The following is an 18,872-nucleotide window of genomic DNA, read 5'->3' as shown; positions in this document are numbered from 1 at the left end:
TCATTGAGTAAATGCGGTCATTGAACACAACGCGTCACATCATACTGATTGCTATTGTCAGACAGAATAGGATTGGACTGTACAACTCGGAACTAACCCAAGCAACGTTAATAATCAGCAAGATACAACTAATACACAATCACTTTAATTCAGTCACTGAGGTAAGTGAAAGCATGCAAATGAACACAGAATAGTCAGGCTGCATACAGTGTGCAAGGAACTCATCTGACAAGGTCAGACAAATGATTTTCAGAATATATTATTAAATTATTTGACATATTCTTTATACGTCCTATGGAAAAAAGTGTGTGGAAATTAAGGATCTATTGTGCAATATTATATGCTAACGTACAACCTTAACACATACAGTATTTTTGTTTTGTTTTGCTAGGTTATATTTTAATGTTTACACTTACCACCACCGTTTAGGTAAGAGCCAGCTTGCCTCATGCAGTACTTTTCTCTTTTCCGAATAGGCAAATAATAACTTCCACTTAGGTACTACTGTAATGGAAATGTTCTGTTAATAGATAATTATTTTTGACTTGCCATGCTCAGTGTGTTTTTACCATGCATGAGCTGCCTAGGGTGGACTGTGATGACTGCATGAAAGCTGCTGTTACAGTTAGCTAACCCCATGCCTGCTGTCTCATTGCTGAAAAAAGTGATATGGTCAGAGGAGTCATCCTTCACCATATTCTCGACAAGTGGGCGAGTGCATGTGTGGCATACACCAAAAGAACGGTACAGGCCTGAATGCTTGACCCTTACTGTAAGGGGGTCTGGTGGGTCTGTTATGCTGTGGGGGTAGTTTCCTGGCAGGGTTTGGATCCACTTGTCCCCTTAGAGGGAAGGGTCACTGCAAATCAATACAAAGTTATTCTTAATGATCACCTTTATCCTATGATAAAACATTTCTGTCTTGATGGGAGTGGTCTCTTCCAAGATGACAATGCCCCCCTGTCCACAGGGCACAAGAGGTCTCTGAATAGTTTGATGAGTATGAAAATTATGTAAATCATGCTAGGGCCTTTGCAGTCACCAGATCTCGACCCAATTGAACACCTATGGGAGATTTTGGACCGACATGTTAGACAGCGCTCTCCACCACCATCATCAAAACCCCGAATAAGGGAATATCTTTTGGAAGAATGGTAGTATCTAGTAGAGTTCTAGAGATTTTTAGAATCTATGCGCATTGAAGCTGTTCGTACAGCTCACGGGAGTCCAACACCTTACTTTATGTTGGTTTTTCCTTTAATTTGTCGCTTGTCTGTATACATACTGATCTGGAATTTTGATGAAAATTATTGCACCATTCTGAGGGAATGCATGCGGTATTCATATGTATGCATTGCATCTTTTTGCCATGATGGATGGAAAGTAGGCCTGTTATATAAACAACTGCTGAAACGAATGGAGGTAAATGTACCAGTGGCCTCCTAACATCACAGCTTCGACACACATTTTTGTTTTTTTATTTTTGAATGCCAAAGAGTTCAAAAGAAACAATTGCACACTTTGGGTTTTCAATTGAGTGACCCCCTTGAAGAGTGAAAATATTTCTCAGATAACTAAAGTGGCATGGTATACTGTTTTTTTTAATTTTTTTAAGAATAAAATATTAATTGAGGTGTTGAGTTTGTGGTTAATGAATTATGAATGCTGCATGCTTGCGAGGATGAAACCTAAGAAGTATTATGGGATTGTGAGTGTTATGATCAGTGTCATCAAAGCCACTGATCCTAGTAAAGGAAAACAATTAACATTTTTAACTTTTTGATTTTTCTTTTTTTCCAAATTTGGAATGCCCGGTTGTTTCTGTAGGCCTTGGTAATTAACACAGCAGTCTTTGTAAAAATCATAAGAGCACAGACACTGTTTACATCAGAAGCAGAAACAATCAAAGAGGACTGGTGAGTTACCAACTTTATTATTATTTATTATCATTTCTGTTCACAATAACAATCCAGAGCTGACACTGTACTGGAGGTGAGTTTCTTGAGTATGATTATACTGGTAACTGCAACTGTCTTGCGTCTATGTGCGTTATCCTTTTGGACTGTGGGGATCGGATGCTCTGTAATAACCTACAAAATGTGATATGGCAACAAGAATATTTGTGTTTTGAAATTTAGAAGTGAAATAACCTGGAATTATTCAATTATTCGCTGTCAGGTGAGGGGAGGAAAGGGGCTTCAGGTAACATAGAGAGGAAATGCTAACAGTGGATGGCACTGGTGTCTTAAGGCAAGGTTGCAGTCCATTTCAAGCACGAGCACAACACATCTCTGCCCAATTTAAACAAACTAGGACATCACACACTGTGAAGCCAAGTACAGTTGCCTTAGTCAGTGCAGGGATGGAAGACCAGAAAGCTGTCTGTTCACAATTCAGAGAAGGCATGTTGGCCTGTCCATACACATTTATTTTTGAAGTAATAACCATGTTACATCATATTTATACAGTATCTAATTTCTTTGTTAAACAATGGCTAAATTTGACTGAATTTCTTATTTTCAATCAAAGATGCAGTCCGCATTGTACTGTTGTGGCACAGTACTAAAATGAACCCTACTGCATTCACCCAGCATTCATTTACAGATATCGTGTTATGAAAAGTTGGCATCGGAGAAGAGAAGGCATCGGATTAGAAAGGGAGAGTGTGAGAGAGAAATCACACAGATCAACACTTTTCTTGCTGTAGTCAGTTCTCACTTTATAGTCTTGGCAACCTCTTATTTATAACCTTTAAATATGGCAATATACAGTAAGTCAGAATACCAGATAAGCAGATATACGTATAGCTTTTCCCTGTTCAGTGATACGCATGCCTTCCAGTGTTTGAGCCTGTGCTGCGTGAAATGCAACAATGGTAGAACATGACCATCTTCATGGGGCCACATCATGGGGCCAGATCTAGATTACATAGCTGAAGCCTAAATTATGTTAATATGCCACTCTCTGAACAAGAGAGGGAGAAACTACAGATTTACAGTATGTAGCACCAAATTTAGCCTCCTTGCAGTAATGGGTTTAACAGGTGACGTATATGTAGTATATATAGGACCAAAAAGACGAGAGGAAATGCAATGCGTTATAGGAGCAATGAAACCTAATGAGGGAAAAATGACCTGTATTCTGTTTTTTAAAATGGAGGAGGAAGCTAATCAAAGCTCAACTTCAAGCCAGCATGTTTTTTTAAACAATCACTGCATCACTGCAGTAAAATGATGAAGATAAAAAATGAATTTGGCTCAAGCAATTTTTTTTTGCACAAACAGTTGTAAATATTTGGAAGAGAACGGTCACTACACAATTATTTTGGTTTTGTTTCATAATGTCATTCAGCCAGTAGTTGTTTGATTGCTAGTTGTGCTTCAATATAATTTCACAGCAAATTAGAACAGTTATTTGTATGCGAAACCCAAATGCATAAATATTTTATAATGCATGAGTATTTGACAATTGTTATTTAAACAATAAAGGAAAATGCTGAACTGTTTGTGTGGCAAATTCTAGTACTAGATTCTGTAGTGAAATGTACAAAAAGCCCTCCAAAATCTCTCTTTCGTGTAGAATACTAGTGAAATAGACTTGAAAACCTCTACAGAGTACTGAACTTTCACTGGTAGATCAACGTGGTGAGTTGTATAATTGCAATTACACTATTTGCAAATCGATTTCATATTGCATGAAGAATGAGTTCAATAACTTGGTAAATGGACGACAATGGATGACCTTCGATGCAGGAAGATTAAAAAAGTTGCATTTCCTTGCCAAAAACTCCTCAAACATAGATTTTCTTGATAAATTCGTAGAAAAGGTCTTCAGCCAGAAAGCCTGGCCTGCAGCTCCTTGTTCCTGCGCACTTCAGCTGCATGCATTTCCTGCGACAAAATGCAAGAGAGGGAGAAGCATCAGCAACCCACATCCTTCATTATGAATGGAAAGGAACACTTTTAAACAGTGCAGAATAATTGTGTGCCAGCCATTTTATTGAGTAGTTAAAACACAAACCAGAGACTGGAATGGTTTCATAGCATATTTTTGATTTGAACTGAATTCTGAAATTTGATAGTAAAAGAAAACTCCAACCTATCTTATATTCAGGTATGGTGGTCCTTGCATGGACTTACTGTAATAAACACAAACTAGAGAGTGTTCTGGTGGGCTGATGACAAACAATAGATTTTTGGATGGAGTATGGCAGAATAAAGTTTCACATTCACCAATATATCATTCTTACGTGTCTGCTTTCTGTACTAGTTTACCAGCATGAGACAATTAAGACCTCACAATAACCACATTGAACATTCAATGTAATTTATACAGCAAGAGTGTGATAAAATACATTGTTATTAGTGTGTAGCAAAAGGAATGTCAACAGGAAATTAAATAAATTATATCTTTAGCAGGATCTTTCATTTAATGATCCTCTGGTATGTATCTTTCCCGGAAATGTATTTCCACCTAGGTCTGAGCATAGTGCAAAGTGCATTAAATCATACTTACCCCTATAGGATGATTGCTCCGTATTGTAGGTGGCCTAATCATTATATTGACTATAAATTGTGCGTGTGTGTGTGTGTGTGTGTGTGTGTGTGTGTGTGTGTGCACGCACACAATTTTGTCTTTAGGTGGTTGGCAGTAGTGGTCTCTTCTAGGAACCTTCTACCATCCTTCCAGCATTATCTACCTTCAAACCTTTGTTTTTTCTCTATTTGGAAATCCCAAATGTATTTTCAGGCCTCTTTCATTAATAAAACGATCTTTGTAAAAGTGGAAGTGCAGAGACGCATGCGTGCTGAGCTGTGTTTTCATTGTGTTGGAGGAGTACGTTTCATGTGCAGCAGGCACAGACACACCATGAGGCACGAGTGTGCAATTGGACAAGAGCAGTCTAAACGAAATGACACTGACAAATTCAGGATTTGTTCCCAGGCCGTGGATTAAGTTACTAAACCAGGAACCGGTGCTTTTAGACTCTAGATATTAATTTTATCTCAGTCTGACACACCCATTGTCTCTCTTAGGCCTGTGCAGTAGGTCAGTGACCCCCACCTGTCACCATGGGAGGAATGAATGTCTGAATACTCTAAACATAGGGACGTTCAGTGTCCATAGTGACATTAGTGGAAACAGTAGTTACTCAAAGAGTCAGAGGAGGAGAGGAAGCTTGCCTTTTCCTGAAGCCGCAACTTCAAGGCGTTCAAATAGGCCTCCCTTTTCTCTTTATTGGCCTCCATCTTGTAGTTGAGCTTCTCCTCAGCCATCTTGCTGAAGTTGTTGTTCTCCTCCAGGGCCTTGAGCAGTACCTCCCGCTCGTGCTCGCGCTTCTCAGCCAGATGCTTCAGGACCAAGGCCTCCTGGGACTGTGGGGCATGAGACACACCTGTTACAACACCCGGTCACCTGGCCATCTGGCTTCAGGAAAGAGACCTGCATGTAATCCGAGGGTACCCTCAACATGGTTCCTGGCAAGTTCAAGGATCCAAAAAACTGACAATAGGCAAGCTGTGCTCGTGATGACAAAATATTTTTTAAATTTATTTGTTAAGTTAATGTTCAGGATAAATGTTGGTTTAATTCTGGCCACAGAGTGGCGCTGTTGAGGCAGTGGATCGCAGCATCTTCTCGGGGGCTCTCTTTGCCCCGCCTGGTTAGCAGATGGCTGACCACATGACACTGTGCCTCTCCCTGCTTCTGAATTGTGTGTGATGCAGGAAGATTTTCCATTTGGCAGTGAGGAGCAGCATTTGCGGCCAGTTAAACCTGCGATTTATCGATAAAATAAGCTCAGTTGACCACAAGAAAATGATCCAATTAATATGTCATTAAGCTTCTGTATGCTTTGAGGGGTAGATTGCATTTGAATTCTAGCTTGTTGCCTGTGAAAAATAATTTTAAATATTGGTTTGAATTCAAGCAGATACATTTGTATTTAAAACTGAAAATTCCTTGACTGATATTGGTTATTTGCATAATTTAATGCACAGTGAAGCAACGTTGTTGTTTCTATAGTTATGTTCCAGATACAGTTCATTTTTTAATTATCTGTTAATTATTATTTAACTCTACCCGAAGGGGAATTTACTGCATATTTCATATTTGTGGTTTATAGCTGCATGGCTTCTGTTTTTATGTTTTTTTATCCTGGAACAGTTGACTAAAACGAGGGCTGGTCAAAGTGTTTGAAATTATGTAGCAAACAGATGATCTCTACACAGTTTCATCAGTCTGTGCATTCATGAACTTCCCCTCCCCTCAGGTATATTCCTTTGCAAGTCCCTCTGCTTAAGAGAGGCTGTAAGAGAGATGTAAATGTACAATGTGAACGTAACGAACGCAGGTTTAGCCCCACCTTCCTCCTCTCCTCAGCAGCCTCCAGCCTCTTCTGCAGCTCGTCCAGAGACATGTCCTTTTTTTTCGGGGGGGAGGCCAGGGGCTGGGGGCGGTCGGGGGACAGGTCTGCGGGGGCCTTCAGAATCACCTCGAAGGACTGGCCGGAGGCCCTCTTATTGATCGGCTTCACCTCCATGTCTGCTTAGGAGGACGACAGTCGAAGTATAGTAAATTACAGCTGTTTAATATACGAATGTGCAACTGCCTGATTGAGCCATACCTGTGCTGCGGCACGTTTATGGTGAAATCTATCAAATTAAGCACTGCAAGAAAGTACTGCTCTTGGCAACCTCCCCATATATAGGCTATGGCACTCAAAATGGCATTTGGCCATTTGTTTAAATTGATTTATTGTAATCTATCTGTCATTAACTCAATTTTTAAATCACAAATATATCATAAAATTAAGTATTCACTAAGCAGAACATTTAGTACAGACATTTGACTTTGGCCTTATAATGACATTATTAAGCAACATAACCTAGCCCCCTCTTTATTCAAAGTGTGTTATACATATATCTGTATTGTATAAAGTGCTTCTACAAAAGCACATATTTATATAGTGTATTGATAGAAATATATATATTGATGATTTGATACATTTGCAATTAACTCGGCACGGATACAATGTGGTACACAGTTATCTATATATAATAAATAAAAAAGCCAAAATCATACAAAAGGACACATTTACAAAAAGCCTATTGTCCTATGTCCAGTTCTCAGACTGAGCTCAACACCAACCTGCATATTTGTAATTTTTGTTGAGAAACGGTTGCGAGTGGAAACAGGAACAGATCAGAGACAGCATAGACATCTCCTTCATTTTCTCCTTGTAGGCTGAGAGACGAGAGAGGGATAGAGAGAGTCAAACGAATGGCTGGTAGGTCATAAAACACTTGCAGGTCAGTACCAGAGAAAGGTCATTTCTAACAGACGTCAAATTTTAGACAGGCCAAGTTCTAATGCAGCCATTTTGCAACGACACCTAACCTATGATGCTTCCTTAATAATGAATAAATTATGCATTGCAATGCAGCTTATCGACAACGCGGTTGGAGACCTCATTGGAATTTGTTTTGTTTTCATCTCTCTGAAGGTTAACATTATAGAAGACACTTTAAGAAAGGCACATTATAGAAGAACTATAAGAGCCCTTTCTTCCTTCAGAACATCCATGACTAATGTTGAGCCCTTTTTATTAACCCGGGGAGTTCCATTTCTCCTCTGTCAATGAAAGCCTCCCCTTCTAATTGCTGACATCCCCACAAGCAAAACTACATGTCCTATAATTCTGAGATGCGTAAAAGCACACTGGTGTTCCAGACTTGAAGGTACGTTGTGTGAATAATGACTTATTATTGGTTGATATTATGTGGGGATATTCATTTTAAGGGAAAAAAATTTAGTTGGGGTGAGATGCTATACAGACATACATGCACTTAAACCCCGCGGTTGTAGGCCAGTAACTGCATGAATCTCCCATGAAAGGATTATGTGCGCTTATTTAAGTGGACTGTCACAGGTGTAATGGAAAAACAATGTGGAAATTTTTTTCTGTTTTTTCTTTTTTCTTTAGAACATTAAACTAGTCTCATCTGGCTATTTGCAGGCTGCTCTAAATGCCATGCAGCTTAACGGCTAATAGAGTTGGTTCGAAACCCCATGTGACAAAACCATGTTGTGTCGATGAATGAAAAACTCTCTTAAGTTGCTCCAATAAATCTCCAGAGAATTGTGTTTTTTTGGCATGCAAGGCCAGGTTTTGGTGTCTGATCTTAGTAACTTTGTGGAAAGTAGCGCCATAAGAAGGAAAGATAAATGGCTGAAGTCCTTTGTGAAAATGGGCTCAGCTGAAACAAACAAAAGAAATCAATAGAGTAATCAGGCTTTTGAGGAGGTCCTTCAATTACTGCGGTCTGGAGTGTTCTTCCGCCAGAGAAATAGTCCAGGTTGCTGTAGGCATTGATTTGTTTCCATCCTTTAAGCTTAGTGGATTCACTAGTATGTCGGTTTCATTTTTAGTAAGTGTTGTAGTGTTGTAGTAAATTATTTTTTAGCCCCATAGGCTAAATGCATTTTAAAAGGAATCCTGTTTACCGTAGAATCTAAATAATTAAGGTAAATGTATTACGCAAGAAAAACTGAATTAAGCCTCTTTCAATATAACTGACCCCTTTCTTAAATCTAAGAAAACATTTTAAACAAGTGTTTTGTAAAAATGAATAATTAATTAATAAATAAATAAATAAATAAATAAATAAATAAATAAATAAATAAATAAATAAATAAATCACAAGATTAGCATTTACTGTGCTTAATGAAAGATGCATAAGGTAGCTCCTGAGTGGCTTGGTCAGGCATTCACCACGAGGACAGACAGTGCTCTCCAAACACAGGCCTCAATTAAGCAATTAGCTGCCTAAGATAAGGGGTCTGCAGCAGCAGCTGTATTGCCAGGAGAAGGGTAGGCTTAAGTCTGGGAGAGTTCCTCACCACTCTCTTTCTCCCAGTGCTGAACTCGGTGCCCACATGTTATCTGTTATCATTAGTGACAGATACGTTAAATGATCCAAACAACATTACAGAGTAATTTGCTTTTGCGTTTTTATGCAATAAAACTAAACTAATATGATCTGAATAAGATTTCTCAGAGTCCAATGAGTACAGTAACAGTACAAGCAAAAGTTAAAAAAAGTACTGCAAAGTACAAGGAGCAGTGAGTATTTTTGTAAAAAAAAAAAAAAAATACAATTGGCTTGTGGATTACATCGGTTTAGCTAAATTACTTAAATTACCTCAGGCACTGCAACAACAGCCAGATCTCCATGTGCATCTTACAGTTGCACCAGAATAGATTAAAATGCAAAGAAATTAAATAAAGGCGTATTCAATATCCGTTATTACATAGCCTACCCAAAATGTCATTATTTGATTGGTCTAAAGCAAAAGAGGGTAGTCAATTTAAGGTAGTCACAAAAGAAAGCTTACTGTATCACAAAGTCATAAGTAAATAAGAATGGGAAGGTGCTTAGAAAAAGTCATGTTTTCATGCAATAAAATGATAAAAAAGAAAAAAACAACACATCATTTTACCATATAAATGTATTGTTTTTAAATACACTTCGTGAATCTGTCTTTTAAGAGACATTGGCTGGGTTCTGTCTCTTTTTTCCCCCTTCATGCGACCCAACCGCCCACTCATTAGCATTCAGGCTGGCATTATATATTAAAGGAAGTGGACTAATTTGTGTTGTTTTAGCATCAGAGCTAAATTACAGCAATTAGCCTTGAAAAAAGCGGTCCATGTAGTTTCAGTAAACACTGTCTCTATTTTTAAACCTGTGTGTGATTTTCTGGCTGCAGTTATGCTTAAAGCAACATATAATTTTTTTTCCATTGAGTTATAATACAGCGTACCAAAATTTTATTGGCCTTATCCAGAGCAGTCATTTTAGTGTTACATTTAAATTGGAATATGCCATCACATTGCTCTACGTAACTGTGGAGCAAGTTAGTATACAGCAAAGCATTTAGATATTGTGATACCTTAGAAAGATATTACTAATGTATCATTGAAATAATTCTTTGTACATTTGTTCCCAGACTGAGAGAAATACATTATCATTATCAATTTATTCCATCTTTAAGCCAGGAACCACGGTAACCCAGAAAAATCTACTGGTCCAAACCACAATAACATCCTTTGAACTGCTGACATCACACAAATGAGAGGGAAGGATGTGCACTCAAGTGCAAATTAATAAATGCTCACTAATTTCTGAATTGATAAAAGTAGTAAAGCATCAGTTGTCATTTGCATCAGTAAGGAACTAGAATTGTCTAGACTGAATACTGAGCTACTCGGGAGCATATTTCTTAAACCTTAGGCGAAGAAACGTAGAGCAATAGATTTTCTCCTGTTCTGAGGTGGTCTACTGAGTCACAGGGTGCTAAGAAACAGGCTTTTATAGTCAAACTTTAATGTTTTAGAAGCCAGCTTTATTGTGCTGGACTCAGCTTAGAATTAATATCATATTGCTGACATCGATACTCGAATAGAATTAGATTACACACAACAATTAGGTTTATATTCCATTTATGCCAGAAAAAAACAGAAAGCTTTTAAAATCCAGAAGTTCATGTGCCAATTAAATAGACTGAGTAGGGAGGTCATTACAAGATTACAAAAGATACAGTTTCTGTAGTAGCCCACTATACTGTATATGTGAATTTAAAAAAATAACACAAGGCTCTAGACTGGGGCTGAAAAGAATTAATCCACCATCCCGGAGAAAATATGTATTGTAGTTGCAAAAAACTTGCATGAATTTATGCATCTGAAATAAAGTTGAATGGTTATTTCATTGAATATACATACACTTTATATATATATATCCCATTTTACAGGTCCACCCTGCTTAGCTTTTGCCATTTGATAAGAGTTCAGTCTCGGGGTACTGGTGAAAAGGCAAACACTCATGAAGTCTGGAAACACTTCATGAGTGTTTCCAGACAGTTTTGAGACGTGGCAACAGTGATTGAGACCATTACTTTGTGTTACAATAAAAAAAAGCCCTTTAAGACCAATTTGCCCAGTTTTTTTAGGAAGCATTTGAATAAAACCTTGCTATAACATTTCAAAGACAGTCCACTGGCCAACCAAAGATCTGCTAGTGATACACCAGCCATCGATAATACCTAGCTGTCTTTATTATACTACGCTAAATGTATATAACTAATGGCTACCTTATAACTTTCAAATCACATTCAGGTATTGACCCTGTCTGGCTGACCCACAAAGAAGCACAACTGAGGCTAATGTCATTCTGTGCCCAGGTGACCACATTTCCACAGCCCCCGGACGAGAACACACTCTCTCCTGTACTTCTGTTCCGACGGACCAGAAGCCCTTGTGTTTGAAGGCCTGGATTGAAACTGCAGCGTCAGCAGAGAGGGCTTTGTCCCCTCCCCCTGCTCACTGCAGCAGGGCTATTCAAATCAGCAGGCCGCGCTAGCCTGATGGGTGTGTTCAGTGCCACTATTAGCCAGTCCAATCAACTCCTGCCTGCAAGGTGACATCGCTGACCGCCATGCCGCAAAGCGCCCGGTCTCCAGACTGCGCATGGCAGAGAGACTCTGGGCTTCCATATGCTTTTAAAATACCTGCTGTACGCACTAGAAAGGGAACAATGGAAGCCAAGAAAAATGGACCGCACGGTTGGGGTTTCTGATTATAATTCACTTGTTGTCGTTAGCCATATTGGCCTTGAATTAAAGCAAATATAAAGAGTAGGGGACCGTTCCACTGTAAGAACACATTTATTATATTGACTTACTGTAAGTTAGTTGTTGTACGTCAATGGAATTTTCACGACAAAGGAATTCACATGGCTGCTCTTCATTAAAAATCTGTGCCTTCTGAGGACCCGCTCTTACCACTCCTGATCAGGTACTGGTGTCAATGTGTAGATATCCAAGATATTTGAATGAACTGATATATTATTCGCATGGTCAAAATGCTACTGATGCATGACACAAGAAACGGACAGAGGGAAGCATTTCTGAGTCGGCCCCACCCCTCCACCTCCCACCCGGAAGCATAGAATGATTGTAATACACAATACTCCGATGTTCAACACGATTAGTCTGCAGAGTATGTATTTACATAAGATCCAATGTGTTCTAATGGGAGCTTGCTTTATGATGCTCCCAGAATATGCTTATAAAGGCACTGGTTTGCTATATAACCAGGGATACAGATGCCATCTGTAATTGTGACCAGCTTGTAAGGGGAACAGAAGTTGTAAATCGTACATGCATTTGCATGGGGTCTCTGAGGCCACACTTGCCAAGCGCAAGTCTTTTGTTACCAGAGTGTAAACAAGGAATGAGATGACTGAAGGAGCCAGAAAGAAAAATAACAAGGTCCTCACATCTCACTCACCCTCAGCTGTGTTCAACTGCCATTTCACTCACCCTCAGCTGTGTTCAACAAATCCAACAGTGACATCTGAAGGTGCAATGCATCCTGCCCAACCACAACCTGACACTTTTCATCTCTGCAGGAAGCAAAATCCTGTGACCTTTTCATGTATTTGGATGCATTGTTTTGGAAAATTGAGATAGACCCCAATTACTCAAGAGTCAATGTTTCAAAGGGCTGCTGCTCAAAGACCACGTTTGAGGTAGTGCCTGATTCTCTCTAGACAGTTGGTAAGATAGCTTTAGCCTAGATGGGCTAAATGTGTTCTCATGTTACGTTGATACAGAAGGGACTGTTAAACAGGCTAGATTCTCTGTACTGTACACTATTTCTATGTTTTTGTGTACTTTCCATCCTATCGAGAACAGCAGGCCAGCCTGAAGACAGAGTGCAATCCAAATGACCCGCAGAAGGAGGAAGTAGCATACGCCTGAGGGGATAGCTCCACACACAAAGAGCTAATCTTCTTTCAGGAAGGGTGCATCAAAGCTACACAAAGCCATGTACAAAAGTACCGTCGGGCCAACAAGAGAAAACAAAAATCACTGACAAGTTTAAAGGGGCTACAGTATTATTCATAAAACATACAACAATATGCTACATAAAATATTGGGGTTTTTTTTTGGGATGTTTTGGGTCAGACTGGAAAAATGGTTGCTTCAGCTCTGATCTGATTTGTCTCACATTGAGGATAACAGCCATGGGGTATAAGAGTCCCAAGATTACCATAACCTGAGGAAAATGGTGTGTGGCTTTATTACAGCCTTCCATGGGGATTTGCAGTATTGCGCCCCTGGGCTCTCTCAAAGGAGGGGCAATGCAAGGAGTAACTGATGGCTGCTGTCCATGGTGCTTACGACCGGCCTGAAGTAGCCCTCTCCCAAGAATGACCACCTGTGGCCAGACCAGAGGGCAACAGAGGGCATATTTCATTTAGAGAGCTTGACTGCGGCTTTTCTCTTGAAGAAATATGGCGAAAGGCCTTTTCAGACTAGGGGAGTGGGATGGAAATTTTGCTTCATCAACATTCCCCCCTGATAAATGGGGCCCCTCGTCTCAGAGCCGTAATGGCGACGGTAAATGATTGGTTTCCCCTCTCTCATATTTGTCTCTGCAGTGCCCGGGGAGCAGCCCTGATTAAATCTGGGTTGGTGGTAAATGAATGCCAGGATCGGCAACAGTCTGTTCGCACTGAGGCAGTGATATGGATTCACTGTGACACTGACTGAGTGCTTCAAGCTTCTTACTGTGGGGACAGAAGGGCAATCAAATTCAACGCATGAAACATAATCAGGACCTTATTTAAATTATCCCTAAGCGGGACTGCATGAGATTTACTTCTGATTTATGTACAGTACCTGCAATATGTATCATAGGAATAGAGATTTTTTGTTTTTGAATACTAACATCTACAAAGAGAAGAGGACCAGTCTATTTACGATGCTTCAGAAAGCACAGGGTCCAGATTATTTTAGAATGATTTGTGTGTACTTTGGATGTAAGACTATTTTGTATAGAATCACATGATTATTAGTTGTTTTGTTGTGGCAATAAACTAATTTGGCTTTGTTTTTTGTGTTTAATTTTGCCTTTGCCTTTTTTTGTGTTTAACCTGGTAGCTCAACTCACATCTCATGAGCAGTTCTGACCTGGGGAATCATTGGGAAGGCCAATCAGATGCTCAAGTGATCATATAAACCATTTGTTTATTAGAATTTCAGCTGAGATTGGGAAATAAGTAATAACCCTTGTCTGAGAAATCATAGCCCAGTCCTGCACAGTATTTGCATAATTAACCAAAATGCACGATCATTAGACATGAACAGATATTTTGCTCTACTCCATCATATTCAATTTGAAATGTAACTACATGAGGTTAGCTTTAATTTGTGGGTATTTACGTCCACATTCACATCCAACGTTCCAGAGTACAGAGCCAAACAACAAAAATTGTGTTACTGTCCCAATACTTTTGCAGTTACTGTATGTATTGTGTACACATGGGTGCAAACGTAATGATAACCATGCAAGGCAGTAGTTTATATCACAATTGTCTGTGCTCATAGCTATGCGCCCTAAATTCTGTTTAGAAATTGCTACCTTTTTCTGTATACATGCTGACAAATGTCCTGAAGCCTCAAATTAGTTGAACCTTTCTCCGAGGGGGGCTTTCACATCTAGTCAATTTGGAGAGGATGGCTCCTGAAAGCATTCATTTTCCATGTACAGCGCCATCTGGCCGATATTGACAGGTGTAAATGTCTGACACATATCATCGAGTTGTTTGCACAAACACAGGCTGAGCATGACTGAAAATAATAGAAAATGGTTCCTGTCAACACTGGATGACATGAATTCAGTTATATTTAATCAACATGAAGTTTAACTTTTTTTATTATGCATGCCATTTTGAAGGCCTTCACACTGAAGGAATCAGTTTCACTAGAGCAAATGAATACATTCATGGAAAAGTGCTGCTGCGTAATGGAAAGAACTCTATCCACTTTTCTATCCACCAGCAACAAGTCAGTCACATTTTTCTCTCTGCATGAGTCTTCAAAACAAGTTTGCCTGGGTGTCAAGAAAAAAGAGTATGTTATATTAACATATCTATATTGCTTGAAACATTTTAGCCAAAGGTTTCTGCTTTTGTTTATGGGTGATTCCAACCCCCCAGAACGCACTGTGAAACAGCTGGCATGCCTTTTACCTCTAGGCATATGGCTAGCAATTTGTCAAAATGTATGTATACTCAAAGTCTACCTATTAGAATGCTAACCAGATGAAGGAAAGGCAATATCACCAGCTTAGATGTGCATTAGAAGTATTCACAAGTAAATTTGGCCATTTCCATTTATTTATTTATTAATTAAATTTGCACCAAAAATGAGGCAAAGTATATCCAATTCCCATCCCAATTTGGAAAAACCAGTTACTATTTGTAGCCACGTTCATATACAATCCCTCACTTCCGTTTTGAGAGTGAAGACCGTATTGTTCTCCTCCAAAATATGCGGCGTCAGTAGCCTGCTATACTGCAGCCCATAGCCAAGGTCACAGAGTTGAGTCGGAGGAAGACCTTTCAAATGTGGCTTTGGCTTCAGTCCACAGGCAGCGGGGGTTGCTAGAGAGTGATGAAACACTGACGCCTAACTGACTGAACCCTCCCTTACCCTGGTGCGATGCGATAACCCATTTCACATGGCCCTATGGGGCTACTGGCCACAGTCGGCACTACCAGGGTCTAGGCTCATCCATGCACTATGACATGGTAGCTTAACTGAATGAGTCACCCAGCAGCCCGATAATTTAGATTTTTAAATGTAAATTGGGAGGCAAATATTAACTGTCTTAGAACTGTGTGTGGATCATGCAAGACGTTCAGATGATACTAATCTTAAGTGAAGAGCCTATAGCTTTCAATTTGCCTATGTAAGCAAATCCGATTGTTTCATGTTAGCCAGAATAGGGCCTCATTTGGCCAAATTAGTTGAAAATTTGACATTTGAAAACAATTCTTTCTGACACTGTTTCTTCAAGCTGAAAAGTTTTTGCTGAACTTAGCTAAATCACTTCTGAAAAGCCCACCTCTGGATGAGGCCCAGTCTCCCTTCACCATTAAAAACATTGTGATGATGTTGCCATAAAATTGCCAAGAGTCTTTTTCCCTCGGCAAATGTCCTCTAAACCTGATGAGTCACAACTGCACCAGAATACAAGCTATCAGTGGTGGATTGCCAGTGAGAGATATAACACCACAAGAGCAGCTTCAATGCTCCATCTGTCTGTAAAAAACAGAGCAGATAAAACATATAAGGAATCAATATATTATGGAGAGGTTTTAGGTACATGCCCTACTATAAAAGTATTCAGTAAAGGGGGAACTATACATGTTAGCGGTTGTGTTATAAATTTTATTCTTTGAAAAGAAATTTAAATGAATTGTAATGCACATGAGGATCAATGCTTATAACAAGTTGTGTTTGCGCACGGATCCTGGCTGGGTTCCATCTTGTCCCAGGGCTGTGGAGTGGAAATACTAGGCCAAGATACTTATGCTTATCCTTCACTGAGCATTATATACTGGTAGCAGCACACAAGCTAGCTGCAGATTCTGGAATTTTTGGAAGCGGTCATAAACAAGTGTGCTGGTGTCGACAGAGGAGACAGTCATCTATCTGGGAAAAGAGCTGTACTCTGCAAACACACACTGGCAGATATATTAACCTGGCTCTGACCACAAATAGCATCCATACTGATTTCAGGGACATCCTTCTGTAGATTGTACTATCAAATCTGCTTTCAAAACCAAAGCCCTATATATTCACAGCCTGAACATTTTTCACAAAAATACTAGCCCCATTTGGGACACTCACCATTCAGAAAGATATGAAATTAGCTCAGCAGACATATTGCATATCACCAAACCATTCTGAAATCTTATCAAGAAAACATCGGCTTCATTAATGATGTGGGACAGAGCACAGGACATCACAAATGCACTAAGCTGTGCTAAGTATAACCAGGTGCACAGTTATCTGCCGTTAACATAAAACCATATATAATATTTTACATTTATTCATTTATAAATATTATGTCTTATCCACTGTTACTTACCTCATGTTCTGTTTGTATCTAATTCACAGAATAAGTGGTTTCCTTTATGCATGTAAATGTATTACATAATGAAGTTAAGTTAACAGGCGAGGCAGCAATATGATTTATGTTAATGGTAATGATGCCTATTTTAAAATAGGTGGCAAACAGGACCACAGTTCATAACTATTGGGACAACAGAAGTGAACTGAATCAGCCAATGCAGGATTATCCATAATCATAATTTGGTCGCTCATTTCTTTTTAATGAAAGCAGACAGGAGACCCTGCTTATTGTCTCGATCAAGGGCGGTTTTCACTGTATCCAGAAGACCTCTGTGCTGTACAGACAAGAGAAATGCTCAACTCAACCCCAAGCCTGTCAGAGCCGGGTGTTGTTTCAGCCGTAAGGATGCTAACGCTAATGCTGTTGGTGGTCCTCCCTGTGTATGACTGCTGTCTGTGTCTGTGGGAGGTTCATTAATAGGGCCACGCCTGGATCACCTCTGAAACAAATCTCTCTCTCTCCCCCTGTAATTTGCTTTGTTTGAAGGAGAAAAAATGGTTTCAGACCAGAGAAATTATATATATATATATTTGGAGACCACAGTCTCCAAATACAATTATATATATATTTGGAGACCAAATGCCTTTCAGTTCGCTTGAACCAAATCACAAAATGATTAGTCTAAACATTGATAATTAGCTTTCTTCATGATCAGCCTCATGTAAACACGTATATTACATACAGCTTTAATGTGGTCAGTGTTACTCTCATGGCTGCAACTGGTAATAGTCCAGTGATTGAGCCATCATTTGCCGCATTGCAAGCCTCGGCGTGAAAGCTGTTATTTACTGCTTCATTGTCAAGCCGGCTTTCAATCAGCACCACATCTCGTTTGCATTTAAAAAAAGACAGGAGCGGCATCCACTCGTTCTCAAACTGCAGCAAAATCCCCTGCGTTCTGCGTGAGCACCACCATTCACTTTCACAGCCGTAGAGGATTTACTCAGACCGTCCCGTTTTACAGAATCAGAAAGAAGTAGATCTTTCTAGAAGATGTGGATTATTCAAAACTTCCTTTCCTTTCTGAGACGTAGTTTGCATGTTTGAGATCATTTTATAGAACATAATTAGTCAGAAGGGGAGTAGGGGGGAGGGGGGGTTGGATGCAAGGTGATTTCTTTCTCTTTTTTTGCAAGCGACAGGGAGACTACACCCTTAGGAATGTAAACCAGATGCGTACTGTTGTAAATACCAAAAAAACAGGCACATTCTTAGCTAGTTTTTACAAATGACCTTCATCACTGCAAATACCTGGGTCTTCCAATATTGAACTAATACGAAACGCGTTACCGTCAGATAAAAAAAGAAACGAAACAAACCGCATGCAGCATCATTAAGTCTCGTCTGCGTTATTACGTTATTCCCCACCCTGTACCCTGTTATACTGAGAGCCGCTCCTCATTTTCCTACGACACAAAGCAGGGTGTTTTCGCACGTCCTACCTGACATGGTGCTTGCCATGGTCGCTGCGCGTGGAGAGCAGAGCTGTGCAGTGCGGTGCGGTGCTGGATGGAGGCAGAGGGATAATGTGAGGCAGGAAGAAGAGAGGGGCTGGGTCTGTCTCTGGGTCTCAGTGGCGCAGTGCTGAAGCCTCCGGTTGCCTGGTGAACAATGAGGAGCACACTGTCAGCTCAGCGGGGCTGTAACCTGCCAGCGACAACGAAGGGGGGAGGGGGGGGTGAGGTGGAGCGGGGGGCGCATACGTACATTCGCTCTCGCTCGTTCACCCTCCCTCTTTCTCTGGTCCTTTTTTTTCCTCACTCACCCTGTCCTTCTCTTGCTTTCTTCCTCTCTTCCTGATCTCTCTCTCATGCTCTCC

The 18,872-nt window shown here is 39.9% G+C and overlaps 1 protein-coding gene across 3 annotated transcripts; it reads right to left on the bottom strand.

Annotated features, from left to right (window-relative positions):
- Nucleotides 1-1,912: 1,912 nt before the first annotated feature.
- LOC135237204 (stathmin-3-like) lies at nt 1,913-18,872 on the bottom strand. Of its 3 annotated transcripts, none has more exons than XM_064304056.1 (6): nt 18,819-18,872; nt 18,496-18,654; nt 7,150-7,245; nt 6,365-6,546; nt 5,184-5,375; nt 1,913-3,890 (listed from the first exon to the last, which is right to left on the bottom strand). In XM_064304056.1, exons 2-6 carry the CDS (start codon nt 18,512-18,514, stop codon nt 3,831-3,833), a joined length of 549 nt encoding a protein of 182 aa, XP_064160126.1. In that variant the 5' UTR covers nt 18,515-18,654; nt 18,819-18,872; the 3' UTR covers nt 1,913-3,830. The 3 variants fall into 3 exon arrangements, with proteins under 3 accessions (XP_064160126.1, XP_064160125.1, XP_064160127.1); XM_064304055.1 differs by having other exon boundaries at nt 18,761-18,856; XM_064304057.1 differs by having other exon boundaries at nt 6,365-6,543; nt 18,761-18,854.

The sequence above is a fragment of the Anguilla rostrata genome, chromosome 13 (assembly GCF_018555375.3).
Source record: "Anguilla rostrata isolate EN2019 chromosome 13, ASM1855537v3, whole genome shotgun sequence".
NCBI classification, from domain to species: Eukaryota; Metazoa; Chordata; class Actinopteri; order Anguilliformes; family Anguillidae; genus Anguilla; species Anguilla rostrata.
This window is presented reverse-complemented; position numbering and strand designations above follow the sequence as displayed.